The sequence below is a fragment of the Periophthalmus magnuspinnatus genome, chromosome 6 (assembly GCF_009829125.3).
Source record: "Periophthalmus magnuspinnatus isolate fPerMag1 chromosome 6, fPerMag1.2.pri, whole genome shotgun sequence".
NCBI classification, from domain to species: domain Eukaryota; kingdom Metazoa; phylum Chordata; class Actinopteri; order Gobiiformes; family Gobiidae; genus Periophthalmus; species Periophthalmus magnuspinnatus.
Window position 1 is genome coordinate 28,317,649 of NC_047131.1, and position 17,934 is coordinate 28,335,582.

At 40.3% G+C, this 17,934-nt stretch overlaps 1 protein-coding gene across 2 annotated transcripts; it reads left to right on the top strand.

Annotated features, from left to right (window-relative positions):
• Positions 1-1,997: 1,997 nt before the first annotated feature.
• slc1a2b (solute carrier family 1 member 2b) lies at positions 1,998-16,159 on the top strand. 2 transcript variants are annotated; one of them, XM_055222249.1, is made up of 11 exons: positions 1,998-2,236; positions 5,327-5,466; positions 7,484-7,636; positions 7,954-8,204; positions 8,772-8,916; positions 9,068-9,194; positions 9,913-10,146; positions 10,227-10,421; positions 11,243-11,377; positions 11,829-12,017; positions 13,583-16,159. In XM_055222249.1, the coding sequence occupies exons 1-11, from the start codon at positions 2,199-2,201 to the stop codon at positions 13,584-13,586; spliced, it is 1,611 nt and encodes a 536-aa protein (XP_055078224.1). In that variant the 5' UTR covers positions 1,998-2,198; the 3' UTR covers positions 13,587-16,159. The 2 variants fall into 2 exon arrangements, with proteins under 2 accessions (XP_055078224.1, XP_033823326.2); XM_033967435.2 differs by having other exon boundaries at positions 2,024-2,236; positions 11,829-12,096.
• The last annotated feature ends 1,775 nt before the right edge of the window (positions 16,160-17,934 follow it).

Sequence of the window (17,934 nt, forward strand, 5' to 3'; positions counted from 1 at the left end):
GATTAAGCAGTAGTTTTTATCAGTATTGCTTAAGGATTATCTATTATGATATCTGGATTCTGGGGTTTCTAAATGCTCTTGCCTTGTTCAGTTGATCCAAAACTTCCATCGTGTAAATGACGGTAAAAGCACATAATGGTGTCTGTCCATTTACTACTTGACCATCTTTAAAGAGGGTTTAGTGTTGGGTGTGTGGCACTGAGCTTCCTCTTCATCCCCTTCTTCGTCTCTAAGAGGCTAACTGTTGCTACGACAACCCCTGGCGCTCCATGCTGCATCGTGGCCGCCCTCAATAGCGCCGCTCCGGGAACCTCCTCGCACTGGGAAAGCGGCATAAAATTGGGATAATCGCTGTCGATTATGGGGCACAATGGGCTGCCGCTTGTGAAAGATTCATTCATCCTGGAAAAAGGGCTCGCTGGTGGAGGCGGGAGGGGTCTTTTGGGGGCCCACTGCTCTCCCACGGTGGGCACAGGCATGACATCAGTGGCCTGAAAGGACTGGCATTCTGGACACTGCCTCTCTCCCTCTCTCTCCAGTGCCCCTGCTCACTATAGCCCCTCGTACCCACAGTCCGGACCCCGCGCAACCCTCCCCCCGCCTTTCACCCATGCCAGTTTGGATGTGGCGCTTGGCCGGCTGAACTGGGGCCACTGCCACTGTTTGCGTGTGGAACAAAGCGGCTCTGAAGAAGCGAGAGGAAGCAGAGAACTTCACATGGAGCCAGCCAAGAGGAGGGACAGCAGCCTTAGTACTCTCCCCTCTCTGGGTCCTCCTTTTGCTCTGAGAGACCACTCTGACCCCAGTACCCCTCTCCTGCTGTAACCCCTTCTTGACCAAATCACACGTTTCTCTTAAAAAGCCCCCTTTGAGTGACGTGTCAGGATTTAGCATGAGTGATTCTCATGACACCACCTCTGCGGGCCACGGTGGCATTCCTCCGGCTTTTGTTGTGGTTGGTCATTTGTGTGCAGGAGGAAATAGCTTTCCAACACATTTGCCTAATTGGAATAATGTGATGTAGCTGAATGAGATGTGGAGTCCCATGCTGCTGGGAGACTGGGGGTAAAATCAGCGTAACACCATCAGCGCATGAATCACTGGCCTTTCGGGTTTGGTGCATTCACTACCTATAGACCAGGGCATTATCGAGGATTTTGAGTTACGCAACCTGACCTATGTCCTCACCTGACATGTGTCATTTCTAATCCTATTAATTTACTACAAACGCTGTCGTATGCAAAATTAAAAAGTCGACAATATGCTTCCAAATAACCAATCCAATAATTAAGTGCTTTAGAAACTGGTTTGATTTTACTTCTGCCAATAGAGTTACATTGCATAAAATGGATCCAGGAAATTTTGTACCATTGAAATGATGCCAACCGTGCAATGTGTTCATAAAATGTACCCACGTTTTCAGCTCAGAGCTTGCAACCAGACTCTCATAACAATGACCGATATAACAAATGCCTGTTTGCGAACGTGGAGAGCCTGTGTTCGCTGTTTTTCATGAAGTCTAAACCCACTTTCTATGACTTTTTCTCAAATGTATTGCTGATTTTTGTCATTTCAAATCACCACATGAAAATATTTGTTGTGCAACTTACTTCACCTCATGATAAAAACACATTGCCTGTCAGTGACATAACATGCACTGTCCCGAGGCTTCAGTTTACAATACATCTGCTCTCAGTCCTGTAAATCCCCTCTTCTAACCTCTCCCATAAAGCCCCACTGTACTCCCATTAACAGCATCCTTCTCATCCCTATCGGACCCGGCCTTTTCCTGTAGGATTACATGCCACTGTACCGAGGAACCGGGGCCGGGATTTGACAATAATGCTGCATAAGGTGCTCCCCCCTCCCACTTTAGAATTTATTTATTTATTTGAAGGATTGCAGCACGTCTGGTGGTCAAGGGGTGGGGGCAGCAGGAGGAAGCAGGGGAAGGGGGGTGGATCCTACACCAGGGCAATTCAGGTTGTTGTGGTTGTGACTCGCTGGGCTGGCGTGGGCTTGCACTGCTACGGATTCTTGGGAAGAGATGGATGGTTGACATTCTCTGGATTTAGGATATATGGTTCGCGGGACGTATCTGCTGACATCTGACATTTTTCCTATGTTTTGAATGGAGTAGTTGTTTTCCTGCTAACGATTCATTCTGAAATACCAAAGGCTGGTGCTGGGAGCGGTTCATGTATATCGCACTTAACTCTACTGCACCAGAAATGAAGTAAGTAGGATGCAGATGTGCACTAAATGAATGAAGAATGCCATTTTATTAAAACATTATGCTCATATTTCAAGACTTTTTTCTTCCAGTTGTCACTTTATATTCTCAAAACTAAAATAATTATTCATATTCTTTTAGACTTTTATCACAATATATTGAATTGTATTGCTCTATATCATTTCCCAAGTGCCATTTACACAACAACAACACACTTTTTCAATGTAATTAATGAAACTCTTGTATATTAATGAGCAAAATTTACATTTATTAGATCTATTTTCTCTTTAGATTCCCTCATTTTTCTGTATTTACTTTTTCATGCCCGTTGTTTATTTCACCCTTTTATTTCTCGCTTTAATATTCTCGTTATGATTTATGGTTTGTAGCCTGCAGCGTGGTAAACCAGCTAATCATAAGTAATCCTATTATGGGATTACGTTGTGTGAGGTCTTCCTATAACAGAATTAAGTCAAAGAAAATGACTTCTTTTGCATAGACTGGCCATTTTTCCTAACTGTACTGAATGTATATCGTCTTCTATATATTTTGTAAAACGACCTTAGAATATGCCACGCTTTTCATTTCCACTTCTATCTAGGGCTGCTTCCTTCTCTCATTCGTCTCTGCCTGGGAGAGACTTTCTAATCGGGAGACCATGACTGTGAATAACCAACCTGCGTGACGTCCGCTGCCTGCTCCATCTTCCCCCTGTGCTAAAAATAATGAAACAGGAGCTAAAAATTAATTAACACCACCATCGCTCTTACAGGGCATGGGAATACATCGTGAAGTGAAAAATGATGTGGAGCCTAGCTTATATTGGCGCGTGATCCCAATGCAATGTAATGCTCTGTTTTTCACACTTCACTTTGAAATTAATAAGAGAACGCTGGCCTCCATCTGTGCGCCTGGAAGCTGACCAGGTGGTCTTCCTCCTATAGCCACGCCAGAGGGGGGGAAGTGGGCAGGGGATGTGCGTTTGAGGTTGCTCATGTGGAATTATTAGCTCCTACACAAAAAAACACAAAAACAACATTAAAAACCCTTCATCGCCGAGGAAGCTCTCTCACTCTGGCCTTTTGATTTGCGACAGAACTGTGATTAATAACCGTAGTGACTTCATCATAGACTGTAGGGGGAGTGACGAGGAACAAAAAGCGTCAAACTTCAAAAGCTTCCAGGACGTGAACTCGAGGGGCGAGGTCATGGTTCACGCTGACAGTATTTCTAGCGCCCCTTTTCCTCCATTTGCGTCCCCACTGTTCTTTTCTAGCAGATGAAAAGCTAAGCAGGACACGAAACCTTCACTATTGGCTATTGTTGTTAGAAAGTTGTCAAACTCACTGAGATAATTTGATGGATTGTCGTAACTTGCTGATAAATTGGAGTAGCTTCGTGAAGGCTTTACGGAACACCGGCGTGGTTGTGTTGTCAATAAGTTGCATGACGCTCGCACAGCTGGTCCTCTCTGCCCGATAACTATCTCATTCACACCTCAGAACGACAACAGGAAACAGCACTGTGCAGCTCTTAATGGGACGCGCTTTCACGTGTAATTAATTAGGCAGCGTGTCTGAGCTCCCCTCCGAGAACGTTTCAATTTGACTTGTGTGTCAGGAGTATGAATACAGCACAAATGCAAGAATTATAAGCAGGGGAAACATAGAGGTTTGGAACAATGGCCAATCATGCCATTTCTTTTGGGAAAAATTTATCATTTTCTGTTCTTGTATCTGGGATGAGTCTCATTATATTGAAGAGAAAATATCTAAATGTGAATCCCGAAGGTTGGATCGCGACGTAAACATTATCCGTCAAATCCATTGACGCACAGGTTGGCGGTGCGATTCCAGCTCCTATAGGTGGATGTTGTCATTGTGTCCTTGGGCTACACACTTAACCCACCTCACCCCCAGTGTCTGTGTATGAATGTGTGTGTGAATGGGTGAGTGTTTCCTTGATGTAAAGTGCTTTGAGTGTCTTGAAGGTGGAAAAGTGCTATATAAAAATGTGACTATTTACCATCTAACTTTATATTAACACTATTATTGTATGTTAATATGGGTTATATTCCCCATGATTTTAACATTTATTTTGATGCATGTAAATGTATTCCATAAAATTAATTTTGTTTATGCAATTAGTGCAGTAGAATGTTGTTGTTGTTGAAAATTTAAATTTACAAAAATCCATCCATCCATTTTCTTCTGCTTATCTGAAACCGAGTCGTGGGGGCAGCAGTCTAAGCAGGGACTCCCAGACTTCCCCCACCCCAGACACATCCTCCAACTCCTCTGGTGGGACCCCAAGGCGTTCCCAGGCCAGCTCAGAGACATAGATCCTCCGGCGTGTCCTGGATCTTCCCTGGGGCCTCCTCAAAGATGTAAATTTGATATTTGAGAGAGCGTTAAACAATGGAAGGTCAGATAAATGCAGTGTTGTGTTTTATTACTTTAAAATACAACAAAAAGTAATGTAAAGTAAAAGTAATGTAGTAGAAACCTGAATGTCTCAAACCAGTACCATCAAATTGAAAATGGCTTCTGGATGGGAGCTGAAAACTCTTGATACCAAAAACAGCGTCCAAACGATTACCTCTGAAACTTTTCTACCTTGAACCACTCCTGGACGAATGAGGGATTACACTTTCTTATAAACTGATTTGAGAACAATGCCATATGTTTGATGTGTTCTTCAGACGAGTGTTCACTTTTCTATTCGCCATCTTGTCATCAGCCTCCATCTATTGGCAACAACAGATAGCACATGCAGTGAGAGGCCGCCTTGACAGATTTTAAATTCCTCTTCCAACTTTTTTTTTTACATTCTCATTTAAACACTCTAGTTTTAATGTGTATCATGTGAAATATCATCTTTTTATCTGCCTGTGGGTTGAATTTAACTTAATACTACACAGAAAACCCTGAAAAATATAAACTAAGATCTAAAGTTTGAGGTCGAAACTCCTCGAAAATGTATTTATTCACTTACTCAAACATGTAGTCTTTTCTTCGGCGATGCAGTTGCTGTCAAACCCTCTGAAACGTCTGTAAATCTGACTCTGCCTCTTTTTGTTTTTTTTCTTTACAGTGCCAACAGTATGCCTAAACAAGTGGAGGTGAGGATGCACGAGAGCCACCTGGAGCCCATCGAGGCCCGGCCCCAGTCCAAATGTGGTCTTCTATGTTCCAAGATGGTCAAGAACCTTCTGCTCACACTCACAGTGCTCGGTCAGTACCCCACACCTCCTAAAGTTAATGTTTACTAGTCTATTTGAATCATGCAAATCTCAGTATTTTTTAGAATCTATCATCATGTCCTTTACTCATTCGTTCCCATGTCAGTCTCCGATGATAAGATCATCCTGCCGCCACAACTACCTTAAGGCATCAGATAAGCCGTTTCGTCCCCGCCCAACATCAATCACATAAAATAGTATTCACACCAAAGCGAATCTCTCAAAAATCCAGAAATTACATAACAGTAGTGGGAACTGAAACCATAAACTCTGTGTTTCATGAGCAAACATCTGCCAACAAGGAATTTACAGTTTTTGGACAGATTATTTTTGAGTGATTGGATTTAGAGACTTGTTTTCTTGGATTTCTATGGATTTTCCTCTTTATATATGTTTCATATTGTGACATAATAACCTTAAGCCTGTGTAAACGATACTGAACTAGGCACTCAAATAGTAAAACTTATAAAAAATGACCATCAGAAAAGACTGCGTATTGAATTTTATCTCAGACAGCATCATTTATATATTGGCAGTATTCAGACAGCTTTGACATACGTTCTACTCCACAGCATCTTATCATCCAATATATATCGTCTAATCTGGTTTGTCTATTGCATTCTTACTTGCAAATATAACTGTGTGTACATCTCGCCCCAATTGGCAGTCTGAACGAGCACTTTCATTGATCCCCTGTCACTTGGCAAATCAGGGCTTGAATAGCAAATGAGCCAAAATGAGTCTTGGGAAAGTCGTCCAAATTGCATCCCGGGATATTGCTTGAAGACTAGAGGAGAGAGCAAGCCCCATAGGACAATTTAGACATTAGTACGACTGTTAGTTGTTAATCATCTTTGTGGTATTTGGCTGTGGTAAGTGGAAGCAAAGGAAGTTCAGCTGTCATGAGGTCACAAGAGTAGAGTTTGGTTTGGCGTTTTATTGGCAAAGTCACAGAGACTGACAACTGGGAAAGAGCAACAAGGGTTAGATCACCAAGAGGTCAACGCTTCCTTTGAGATGACGAAAGAGCGAATTTCAAAACAGATTTCAGACATGGAAGAAATGGGACAAAAGGGGCTTCGGAGAGGTACAAAACGTGCCCTTGATCACATCTGAAAGTGACTGTGAAGAACAAATATATGTTAGTAGTAGTTTAAAAGATACACAAGCACATAGAAGTCTGACATGCAGTCTCCACCCTGGTGTTTCAAAAGATCTGATCTTAATCCTCCCTCAGCTTTACTCTGTCACAGCAGGTTGTCTCCCTTTTATCTCCCCAACGCTCCATACTCCTCCAGTGTGCAACAGAGAGATTCTCAACTCTAATGCTGAGATTCCTTTAAGAAAAACATCCCAAGATTACGTAATTCTGGCAAATTCTGGTAAATGTGTTGCGTGGGAGCCAAAATACACACTTCTTCAATACTCTACGAAGATGTGAGTCTGATCACTGATGAATCTCTGTGTTTTCAAATGGGTGTAATTGACAGGTGGATTAGCCAATCGGGGACATGCATGATCTGTCTGTATCAGAAAAAACATATCACGACTGAAAAACATCTTGGATTTCTGCAGAATTAATGAGTGAAGCACTAAACGCTGGCAAATTTGAGTAAACTTGAGGAAAGTAAGTTATCTATAGGAGCCAAAGTGATGACAAATCAGCACCGGTCAAACAATTCAAAACAAAATAAAATATATTTGAAATCGTCTAGTGCGCAAAATGGTGGTTATAAGCAGGAAACTGAAACCCACGATCAGGGATTTGGATTTTTTTTTTTCTCTAAAAAACAAAACAAAGAAACAAACTACTCCTTTTAATTCATGTGAACAATATATTTTAAAGACTTTGTTGAAAATACATCATTGTAATTCCTGAAATTTGTAATTAGAACATGTTACGTTTAATGGACTAGACTGAAAAAGACAAGACACCAAGAGAACCATTGTTAGTCACTTTTATATCATGATAATTGTACACCTACATACATCTCTGTTTCATTCTGCAGGTGTGATCCTGGGAGCTGTAGCAGGCATGTTGCTCCGAGTCGCCTCCCCAATTCACCCGGACATCATCATGGTGATCGCGTTTCCTGGAGACATTCTCATGAGAATGCTCAAGATGTTGATTCTGCCCCTTATCATTTCTAGTTTAATCACAGGTAAAATAAAAAGAGTAATTTTTTTTAATTTTTTTTTTTATGATGCCTATAGACAGACTTGCATTTTTTTCTGATTTGCAAAATTTGATTTATTTTATTTTATTATTATTATAATTATTTTTTAAATAGAATTTATTGAAATGTACCAACAGAATGAATACATAATTGAGTGACATTTATGCAACCAATATTTGCTAATTAAATATTGGGGATATTTCTTCCTTTATGAGATATTTTGGTTGAAGTGAGTTATGCTAACAAGACTAGGCTAATCGAGATGTAACTCCAAAAGAGAAAATAAATTATTTTGGTTGCAGGTCTGGCTGGTCTGGATGCCAAATCGAGTGGTCGCCTTGGCACAAGAGCTATGGTCTACTACATGAGCACCACTATCATTGCTGCTGTCCTGGGAGTCATCCTGGTGCTGGTGATCCACCCTGGTGACCCCAAACTCAAGGAGAACCTGGGGGAGGGCACCATCAACGACGACGTGTCCAGTCTGGACGCTGCCTTCGATCTCATCAGAAACCTGTTCCCTGAAAATCTTGTCCAAGCTTGTTTCCAGCAGGTAAGTGCAAAATGTGATTGATCGCAGGAAATTATCAAAGTGCACGTGTTAAAAATGACAGAATTGTCTTTTGTTCTAGTATTGCTTGGTTTCGGAAGGCATCACAAAAAGTACTGACCAATAATATTTAATACAAATGCAGGCAGTTAAAATTAATATTGTTAAAATGCAGATTTTAGTAGCAATACAGCAAGGTTTTGGGTGTACTCATTCATTTATGAATTTACCGTGGATTTTTACCTCAATATCTCATGAGAAAATACAATATAATCAATAGGGGAAACTGCTTCTTGTCTCCTGTCTGGCAGTATGACACCATCACATTATAGCATCTGAAAACCACACATTTTTGTTCATTTTAATCTGCAATATTGATCTAAGTTAACTTAATGGTGATAATTGGTCAACTGTCATCTTCATCTTGGTGTTTCAAATGCAATACAGATTTGCTTAGACATGTGTGAATCACTCAAAGTACCCTAATGATGAGGGAAATCCATTAGACCACAATTCAAAGGTCATGAAAGCTCTTTTTATGTATGTCATTAATATCTTAATTCCTTACAGATCCAAACAGTCACCAAGAAAGTCGAGATCGAGCCAGAGATTGTCAATGTGAGCACAATTGACGGACTGGTGGCGAATGTCACCAAAGAACCTCAGTACATCATCAAAAAGTCTCTGCAGTTCAAGAGCGGAATGAACGTTTTAGGTATTTACTATTTCACATTTGAGCATTTTTTTTGGCAAACACAACTGTTCCAGATGTGAGCTTCTCATTTTCCCCAATAGTAAAACCTTTCATGCTTGGCTTGGCTTTGCTCATCCCACACGGAGTTCACTAATTTCATCTTATGTCCCAGGGCTGATTGGTTTCTTTATTGCATTTGGCATCTGCATGGGCAAGATGGGCGAGAGGGCCAAACTCATGATTGACTTCTTCAACATCCTCAATGAGATTGTGATGAAACTTGTCATCATGATCATGTGGTTAGTATCACAAAGCTGAATCTCATTGATGCCATTTCGGAAAGTCATTCAAGTGGAAATAACTATAGGTTATTTCGATATTAGAATCATGAGTAAAAACAGTGATCGCTGCAATATTTAAAAGCACTGTACCTGATTTTTACTGTCTTTATGGAGTGAAAAACAGAGCATTTTAGAAGTTTGCAGTTCAAAATGATTCTTTGCTTTCCTAACGCAGCTAGAGTAATAATTATCCCCCATGATGCGTTTTTCACAACTTTTTCCACAACTTAAAGCGACGAGAGTGGAGTCGTGGTGCTAATGTAAAGCTAGAAACAACTACAATGCTAACAGTGCACTTCCTACTTCTTGAAGGATAAATGCTTTATAATGCAAACAGGACACAGCAGTCTCATTTTGATCTCAAACGCTGCTTTTGTAAAATATCTGTGATAGTGTACGGCAAATTAAATCAGGTGGAGTCACTTTACTGAGCAAATAATGGATATTTTTTTTTATCTGTATGAAAAAAAAAACATACTGAATAAATGTATAACTTAACTCAATAGCTTTATTTTACTTTAGCTTTAATTAGCACTGTAATTTGAACATCACCTAGGAACTTTCTTTCAACCTGGAGCTGCAGGTGACATTTCAGATCCCAGCTTCTTCAATCTCTCTTAGTGCGATGGATAAAACTTACACGTATCAAAGTTAACTTGACTACCTCTTTTGCTAGGTACTCCCCCTTCGGTATCGCTTGTCTGATCTGTGGTAAGATCATCTCTATTAAAGACCTGGAGGTGGTAGCCAAACAGTTGGGCATGTACATGATCACCGTCATCATCGGACTCATCATCCACGGAGCCATCTTCCTCCCTAGTATCTACTTCGTTATTGTCAGGAAAAACCCCTTCACCTTTTTCCTGGGAATTTTCCAAGCCTGGATCACTGCCCTGGGCACAGCTTCAAGGTCGGCACCGGAATAATTAACCTATAGTGAGTATGCGCATATTTAGAAGCTATAACTGTCATTCTTGTTTATGACTCTAGTGCTGGTACGCTACCTGTGACCTTCCGTTGCCTGGAGGAGAACTTGGGAATCGACAAAAGAGTCACCCGTTTTGTGTTGCCTGTGGGCGCTACCATCAACATGGACGGCACTGCTCTGTATGAAGCTGTGGCGGCCATTTTTATTGCTCAGATGAATGGGATTCATCTGGACCCGGGTCAGATTGTAACTGTCAGGTAAGCAAACATTTTGAACCTTGGGTGTTCCAACGTTCAAGGACATTAAAGAGTATTGTTTACCCAGGGGACAGCGCAGGATGGGGCCCTTTACAAAGAATTTAATGGACATTTTTTATTAGACATGATGTAATAGAGGCCCGCCAAGATGATTTGTACCCAGGACCCAAAACTTGATGCTACGTGGGATGGAAAAGGTCATAACTCAAATGGTTCAATTCTAAAATTCTAAGGCATCCATGTCTAAAACAAATGCCTTGTCCAAAGATAAAAAGACTGTACTCATTCACCCGTTATGTGATCCAACTTCCAGCCTTTGGGTTTGTGGGCAAGCAGTCTAGCATTGTCCAAAACTATAGGACATTTTCAATCCTGCGGGTATAAAGCCCAACTATCCAGGACATGTTATGTTATATAAACTTTGCAAAAGAAACATTTGCATTACATTTGAAGCACAAGAAACCTTACCTATATATGCTATTTTGAAAGTACTCTTGGTTATTTTGATGCATAAAAATCCATCTGAATCATTTGACGTAAACACATATATACCAATAAAACATAAGAAAATGGACGATCTGCTTCTTGACATCTTAACAAATCTATTTCCGACATCCCATTTCTTACATCTTGAACATATTTAGGAGAGTAAGGGCCCACTCCAACGCTCTTGAGCCTTATGAATCATCTCAAATCAATGTCTATGACTGCGGGCTACAGCTATTTTTATGGTCAAGTGGTCACTTTGAGCTGAAGCATGGGGGTGTGATTAAGTGTAGTGGCTATAATGAATGTGACCGAGTGCTGGTGTGTCTCCGCAGTCTGACAGCTACATTGGCCAGTGTGGGGGCAGCCAGTATCCCCAGTGCCGGTTTGGTGACTATGCTGCTGATCCTGACCGCTGTGGGGCTGCCAACCCAGGACATCAGTCTCCTCGTGGCTGTCGACTGGCTGCTGTAAGTTCAACCATTATAGCCACACTTTCTATCCATCTTATTTCAGCGCGGGGTGTGCAGCTGAGATTTATTTAGACACAGGCAAGTGGAAAGTTGAAGATTAGGTTAAAAATAAAGACTAATACGAAAGAATTTGATGGACAGTTAACAGAAAACCTCAAGTGGCTTAACAATTGGTCAACTATCAACAGCTCACATATATATAGGCTCTAAAATAACAGTACAAAATGTGGTCTAAGGGTTCAGACAGTGATTTAAGTGAAGAGAAAAAGATGGAGTGGCTAAGTTGGCTAATGATTCTGCTGCTGTGAAGGAGGTACGCAAGGGATGTTCAAATGTACATCATTATGACACGTTGAATGGAATAGGTGATGGTTTAAAATGGGACAGTACTCAAATTCTGAGGCGCCAATGTCCCTCATCTCGTTATTGTAAATCCCCAATCTTCCAGGGATCGGTTCAGGACTTCGGTGAACGTGGTGGGGGATTCGTACGGTGCAGGCATCGTGTACCACATGTCCAAGGCCGAGCTGGACGAGCTGGATGCGCACGCGGCCAAATCGGATGACATCGAGATGATGACAAAGACCCAGTCCTACTACGACGACATGAAGAACCATCACGAAAACAATTCCAACCAGTGCGTCTTAACCGCTACCACTAGCACAACTGCACAATCTTCTGCTGCTAACAATTCCATCGTAGTAGATGAATGCAAGGTACTATTAACTCTTTCGGGCATAGAGACTTCAATGTAACATCTTTTTTTAACTCTGCATGATCACTGTGCACTTTTGCTTCATGGTCTTTGCATGAAAACTTTTGTATGTATCCTTCCATCTTTCAGAGATACGAGAAAACTACTGATGCATGTATGTACTTTCATTTGGACGGAATGGCAGCTTTTGTGTCTAATTAGTGTTAATAAGGAAAAAGCACGAACCTAAATTGATTGCTATTAGGAAGAATTTAGCTTCAAACGCTTATGCAAAGCCAATCCCATCAATGTATCCTGTTGGGAATTGGCTTTTGTGGAAAAGGCAAAGCGAGATAATCCCCTTCATGGCTGAGGAATTATTTAGCGGCTCAGCTTCTTTTAACCTCAAGTGTGTGTGCCACAATCCATATACAGATGCTTCTTATTGTCATTACAATCAGAGATTAAGATTGTGCGGTGTGAATAAAAATAGTGTAGCAGCTAATTAGCAGCTCCTATATTCCGCATACATATATAAAATATGAAAACACTCTTTCTGTCAGTGCTGTGGCGTTTCCACACCAGCTATTTATGCACAGTGTGTGAACTCACTTGTGAAATGGAAAGCTGTGAAGTACAGTAGCTTGTAATATAAAAACATAATGCTCTTTCAATCTCTGTCCTTTGAATGTATTCCAGGCTATACAGGCTTGAGTGGTTCAAAGACCTGCTGCCCTCTCCCACATCCCAGCAGAAATGTCTAATGATGAGCCTTTTCATTTATTAAAGGGTGAAAGGTGTCTCCTAGCAACGCCGGCAAACCTGTCGTCCTAGTGACACACAGGGAAAAAGTTACATCCTCCTTTCTTCTCCCTGCCGTTTATTAATGGAATGGCATTTCCATATAAATGTGACACAAAGGCTTGCTATTCCCATTCCCAGCATGACTAATGACCTTTTCTGTTTTGCTTGTAAATAGAACATTCCTAACACCCTGCTTCCAAAGTAGACTGTAAAATGCATTCATCTAAGAGTCTTAACACTGTTTATAAAAGGTGTTTTGTATATTATATATTATATATTTTTGTAATATCTACATTTTGTGCATTTGTCTCCCTCATTATCCATAAATCAACCTGTTAATTGTTATATGTCTATAGAATACCATGGTGATCCCTAAGATGATTTATTTGCTGAGCTAAAAAGAATGTTTCAAGTCTTCTACTCTTTACAATTAGTTAAGACTTTATGTTTTTCAGAACTCAAATTAAAAGCTAAGGGATAAGAGAATGCCACGGCAGTTCCTGAGTTGGACCTCTGCTAAACGCACAAATAACTGTTCCACTGAAATATATAGGAGTTTGGGATGTATATTTAATAAACAATCTTTAACATAGCATATAGAAACAGGAACACTGCAGCGGGTTAGACACTGCGTTGACATTGGACTGTGTAGCGTCGTGTTGCTTTAGCCGCCATGCTTAGCTGTGGATGCTAACTTCTTGCAGGTAACCTCAGCCACAAACGGCTCTGCTGCAGAGTGTACGATTGTCGAGGAGGAACCATGGAAACAGGAATAATGGCAGCACTGAAAACCCCTGCTCCTGCTGGGCTCCACGACTTTTCATAACTGGTGAAAAAATATGAGTGAATGAAACAAGTCACAAGAACAGAACTACTACTAATTTTGTTTTTATTTTTTTATGTAGCAATGTTTACTTTATTTTGTATTAGTCCCTTTAAAGGATATTTTGTAACTGTCTTTCTGACTGATGATACTAACTGATACCTAAGGTTACGTGTTAGAGCACAAACATGTCATGTACAGCAGATACTTGCACAGCAGACTTCCAGGTTAGACGGACAGGACAAGATGGATACGCCAGACCTAGCAATACATTTCACTTTGGCATGTGCACGAAGGGGAGGGGCTGTGAGCATGTCATACACTTTAAAGATAGGACTCATTTTTCATGGCAGATGATAAGTGGGAGGCAAAGGATTAATCATGGCAAGTTGTTACAGATTGTTTGTCAAAATGTGCCACTGCTTCCAGCTTCTAACACCTCACTGCATGAGTAACTGCCATAATAATGTTGTTTACACTGAAGATTGCTACTGATAATTAAAAGGAAGCACAATATAGAGAAAGTCTATTAAGAAATACAGCACAAACTGCGGCATGGAGCCCATTCGTGTTTAATAATTTGTTATTTTTCCAAAAGGGACCATATATTTTGTGTATATGCTAAAAAAGACTAGCATGTTGTTTAAGAGCTTGGCTAATTTGATTGTATAAGGACCAAACTTTGAAAGAAAGTCAATGAACTTAAAAAGGCTTTTGCACTGCCTGGATTACAGAATAGCCAGCACTAGAGTCAAAATAAGGCTCAAATTTTAAATGCACCTAGTAAATTCCTGAATTAAATCAAATTAAATCTGATCTGTGTACATATATATGTTAGCACAACACAGATGAGACACAGATGAGCTAAATCTATCTAACCGACAGTCTCACCTTCATGCACATCAAGCTTCTCACGATCATGATCCCAGCAGGAGAGACTCAGGCTTCTACATGTTTACTCCAAAACAGTGTAATGCTCTAGTGTTTACCGGCTCAGTCGAGCAAAAATGCCTATATGAGCACAAATTAGTGACAATATTTACAGGGAAAATGTGACATGTGCCAAATCACTGGCAGAAAAGCTCTGATCCCAGCACACAGTACATTCCAACGGTTGAACGACCAACTTTTATATCGAAAGCACAAGGAATAATTACTGAAAAGCACCCAAACAAGTAGCACAGGGAAGACTACAAAAGAGTTCAGCCACATTACAAGAAGGGCCCAGTGCTATGAAGCTAGCAGCTTAAAGTTATCATGAAGCTGGTTACCTATGTGTGCCATTGATAACGCAGAGTAAATGACCGATCACAGCAAAGTGAACACACAATGAAAATTTAAAACGAACACTTGGCTTTAATAATATAAAATCATACTTTTTGTTGCCATGATTCATTCAGTCTCACAGTTTTGCTTGTGTTCGTGGTCATAACATCTTACGTCTGAATTAGATCTACCTCTATAGAACGTGAACCAGCTTCAAGATACTGCAAAACCCAGTGTTAATCCTGAAGTTACCTCACTAGCTCCTTAGCTTTATAGAGCAGGCCCAGAGCGCACGACTGTTTGACCAACCCTAGATGCTGCAGTTTCGTGCCCAATCTAACACTCTTTATGGGGCGCAGACTTTGCCAGAATGTTGCCAACTGTGTATCAGGTAATATTCCATTTCACTCTCCAACAAATGGCTTGAACAAATCTGCAAACACACTGGACTACTGCTGTTATGTTTTTAAACCTGTGTGAGTGAATGATAGTGCATAGTGTCCTCTCTGGTGATGTTTTTTCTTCTTATAGCTCATGACAACCTTGCCTTGAATATGTTCTGACTGTGTGCTCAGACTGCTAATTTCAGTAACTCCAGGTGACTTACATAAACAAACACATAGTAAAGCATTATATTCTGTAGCCCTTTTAAAAATATACTGTTACATCTTAAAGCACATATATTCTTCAGTCACTCGTGTGATCAGTAGAACCAGCCGCAGAGCACAGAAATGTAATCATCGTACTTGAGGATAAAGATCTCCAGGAAGGAGGCTGGCCCCAGTCTCACAAAGGGGGGGTTTGAGTGTTGGACCACTATTTTGTTCAAATACAAGGTTTTTGGAGCATGAATAGTTATTTTTTTTGCACCACTATCTTAAAAGCATGATATTTTGAAGTGCCTCCTTGCACTTTGTGTATATATTGTAGGTAACTTTTTTCATTTTGGTTTCTTTTTTGGGGCAGGTAAATGGTGTGTAGACAAATTTTAGTTTCACTGCTGTGACATTTTAATGTAATCCTCTAGAGAAGATTCATCTCCAGTAAGTCCTGAGTAAAGCTAGATTAGATGCAATGTATAGAGGAAAGTGTGTGATAAAATGCTTGTTTTTTATTCTTTGGTAGCTGTTAACTAGTGGTTTTACTTACCTGTCACACATCAATATATAAATATATACTTTTTTGTATCTAATGTAAGCGTTTGAATGTTTGTTCCATGAGGATATAATCAGTGTGCATTCATTTTCATTGTACATACATAAATATATAATTGTTCTGTTCAGTGGCGTTGCAGAGTATACTGGAGTGAAGCAAACCATGTTTGCATGATGCTGTTGTCTGAACGCGTGGAGAATAAGAGGAAGGTTTAGGACGAGGGAGGTTCAAGGTTCAAGTGGAAGAACAGCGGAGGTGACCCTGGCTTAGTAAAGACTCATTTCATTCACAATTTAGACTTCCTCAGGTGATTCATCAGATCATCTCCTCACCATAAGCGCTGGCTTTAGTCTCGGGCAGCATTGTGCACTCACACCATAGACGCTTTGTCAGACACCGTTTCCCATCAAATACAGTTGCTTTCCTCCTCTTGCCTTTGACACAATAGAAATATGCACACAGCCTGGAGCTAAATGCTAACGCTTCAATGAAGTTTCCGAGGGAGGTAGTGTCTCCTCAGACCAGGCTGAAGGCAGCCCCCTGTGGCCCTTCTACGCCTCTTTGTAAAGCTGGAGTTGTCCTTTTGATGTTGAAGCGGAGCGTATGTTTTCGGGTCAAAAAAGGGAAAAAAAAAGAAAAAAAAATCATGAATCCTTTCCTCTGTCTATGTTATACATAAATCTGTTTCTACATATCAAAATGTGCTGTACCTTTGGTGTACATATATACAAATAAAACTAATAAATGTCAATTCATAACTAACTCTTGGCTTTTGGTCAATTTTGTCTTGTTTATTTCACAAATTCTGAATAAAATATTATGAAGGAAAGTCTGTTTTGGAAATATACATTTACTCTACCAACTCATATGCATTATTATTATTATTATTATTATTATTATTATTATTATTATTATTATTATTATTATTATTATTATTATTATTATTATTATTATTATTATTATTATTATTGTTATTATTATTATTATTATTATTATTATTATTATTATTATTATTATTATTATTATTATTTATTTTTTATTATTATTATGGCAGTTTGGGGCATCGGGAGCAGGGTTCAAAGATAATACCAGGTGGGATTCTCTTTCATTCCTGCTCTCAATGAAGCCAATTAAAGAGATATTGAACTGATGTGATAAGGCAAATATATAGTGCACAATGAGATACAAGAGGATCTTTTGATTGAACTTCACATCAGAAACAGGTGGCATAGTGGTCAGCACTCTCGTCTCTCTCCACGAGGGTCAGATGGTGTGATTTCATCTATAAAGTTAAATATTGCTGAGTATTTTAGCACTAATTAAATGGCTGTAGTGGTTCCCAGATACGACACAGAATCTGGCTTTCGTCGCAGTTTAGCCGCCCACTTCTCCCGGGAACAGCACAGAGAATAAACTGAAGACAGATTTAAAATGTTTGGAGTCTTGAATATAACCGGGTGTATGATATAATATAATAAATAAGATCAGATTCTTATCACCGAGCTTGATGCATTGAAATGGGCCAATAGTTGTGGGAATCCGTCCAGTCAGAGACGACAGATTGACTGAAGTCCTGGTTAAATATTGCATGGAACAGTGCCATTTTTATCTTTCAAAATGGCCGCCTTTGTTTCCACGCTCGACATGCTCTTGCATCACCAGCCGGGCTCCATGGTAACCCCACTTCCGCTGATGTGTACCGAGTGCATCCATTCCCGAGCCCCCCTTCCCTCACCCCTCCCTCGGACCAAAACACACAGCATTCACACCACTGTCCAGCCTTTGTCCCCCAATGATCCACGACCCAACAAC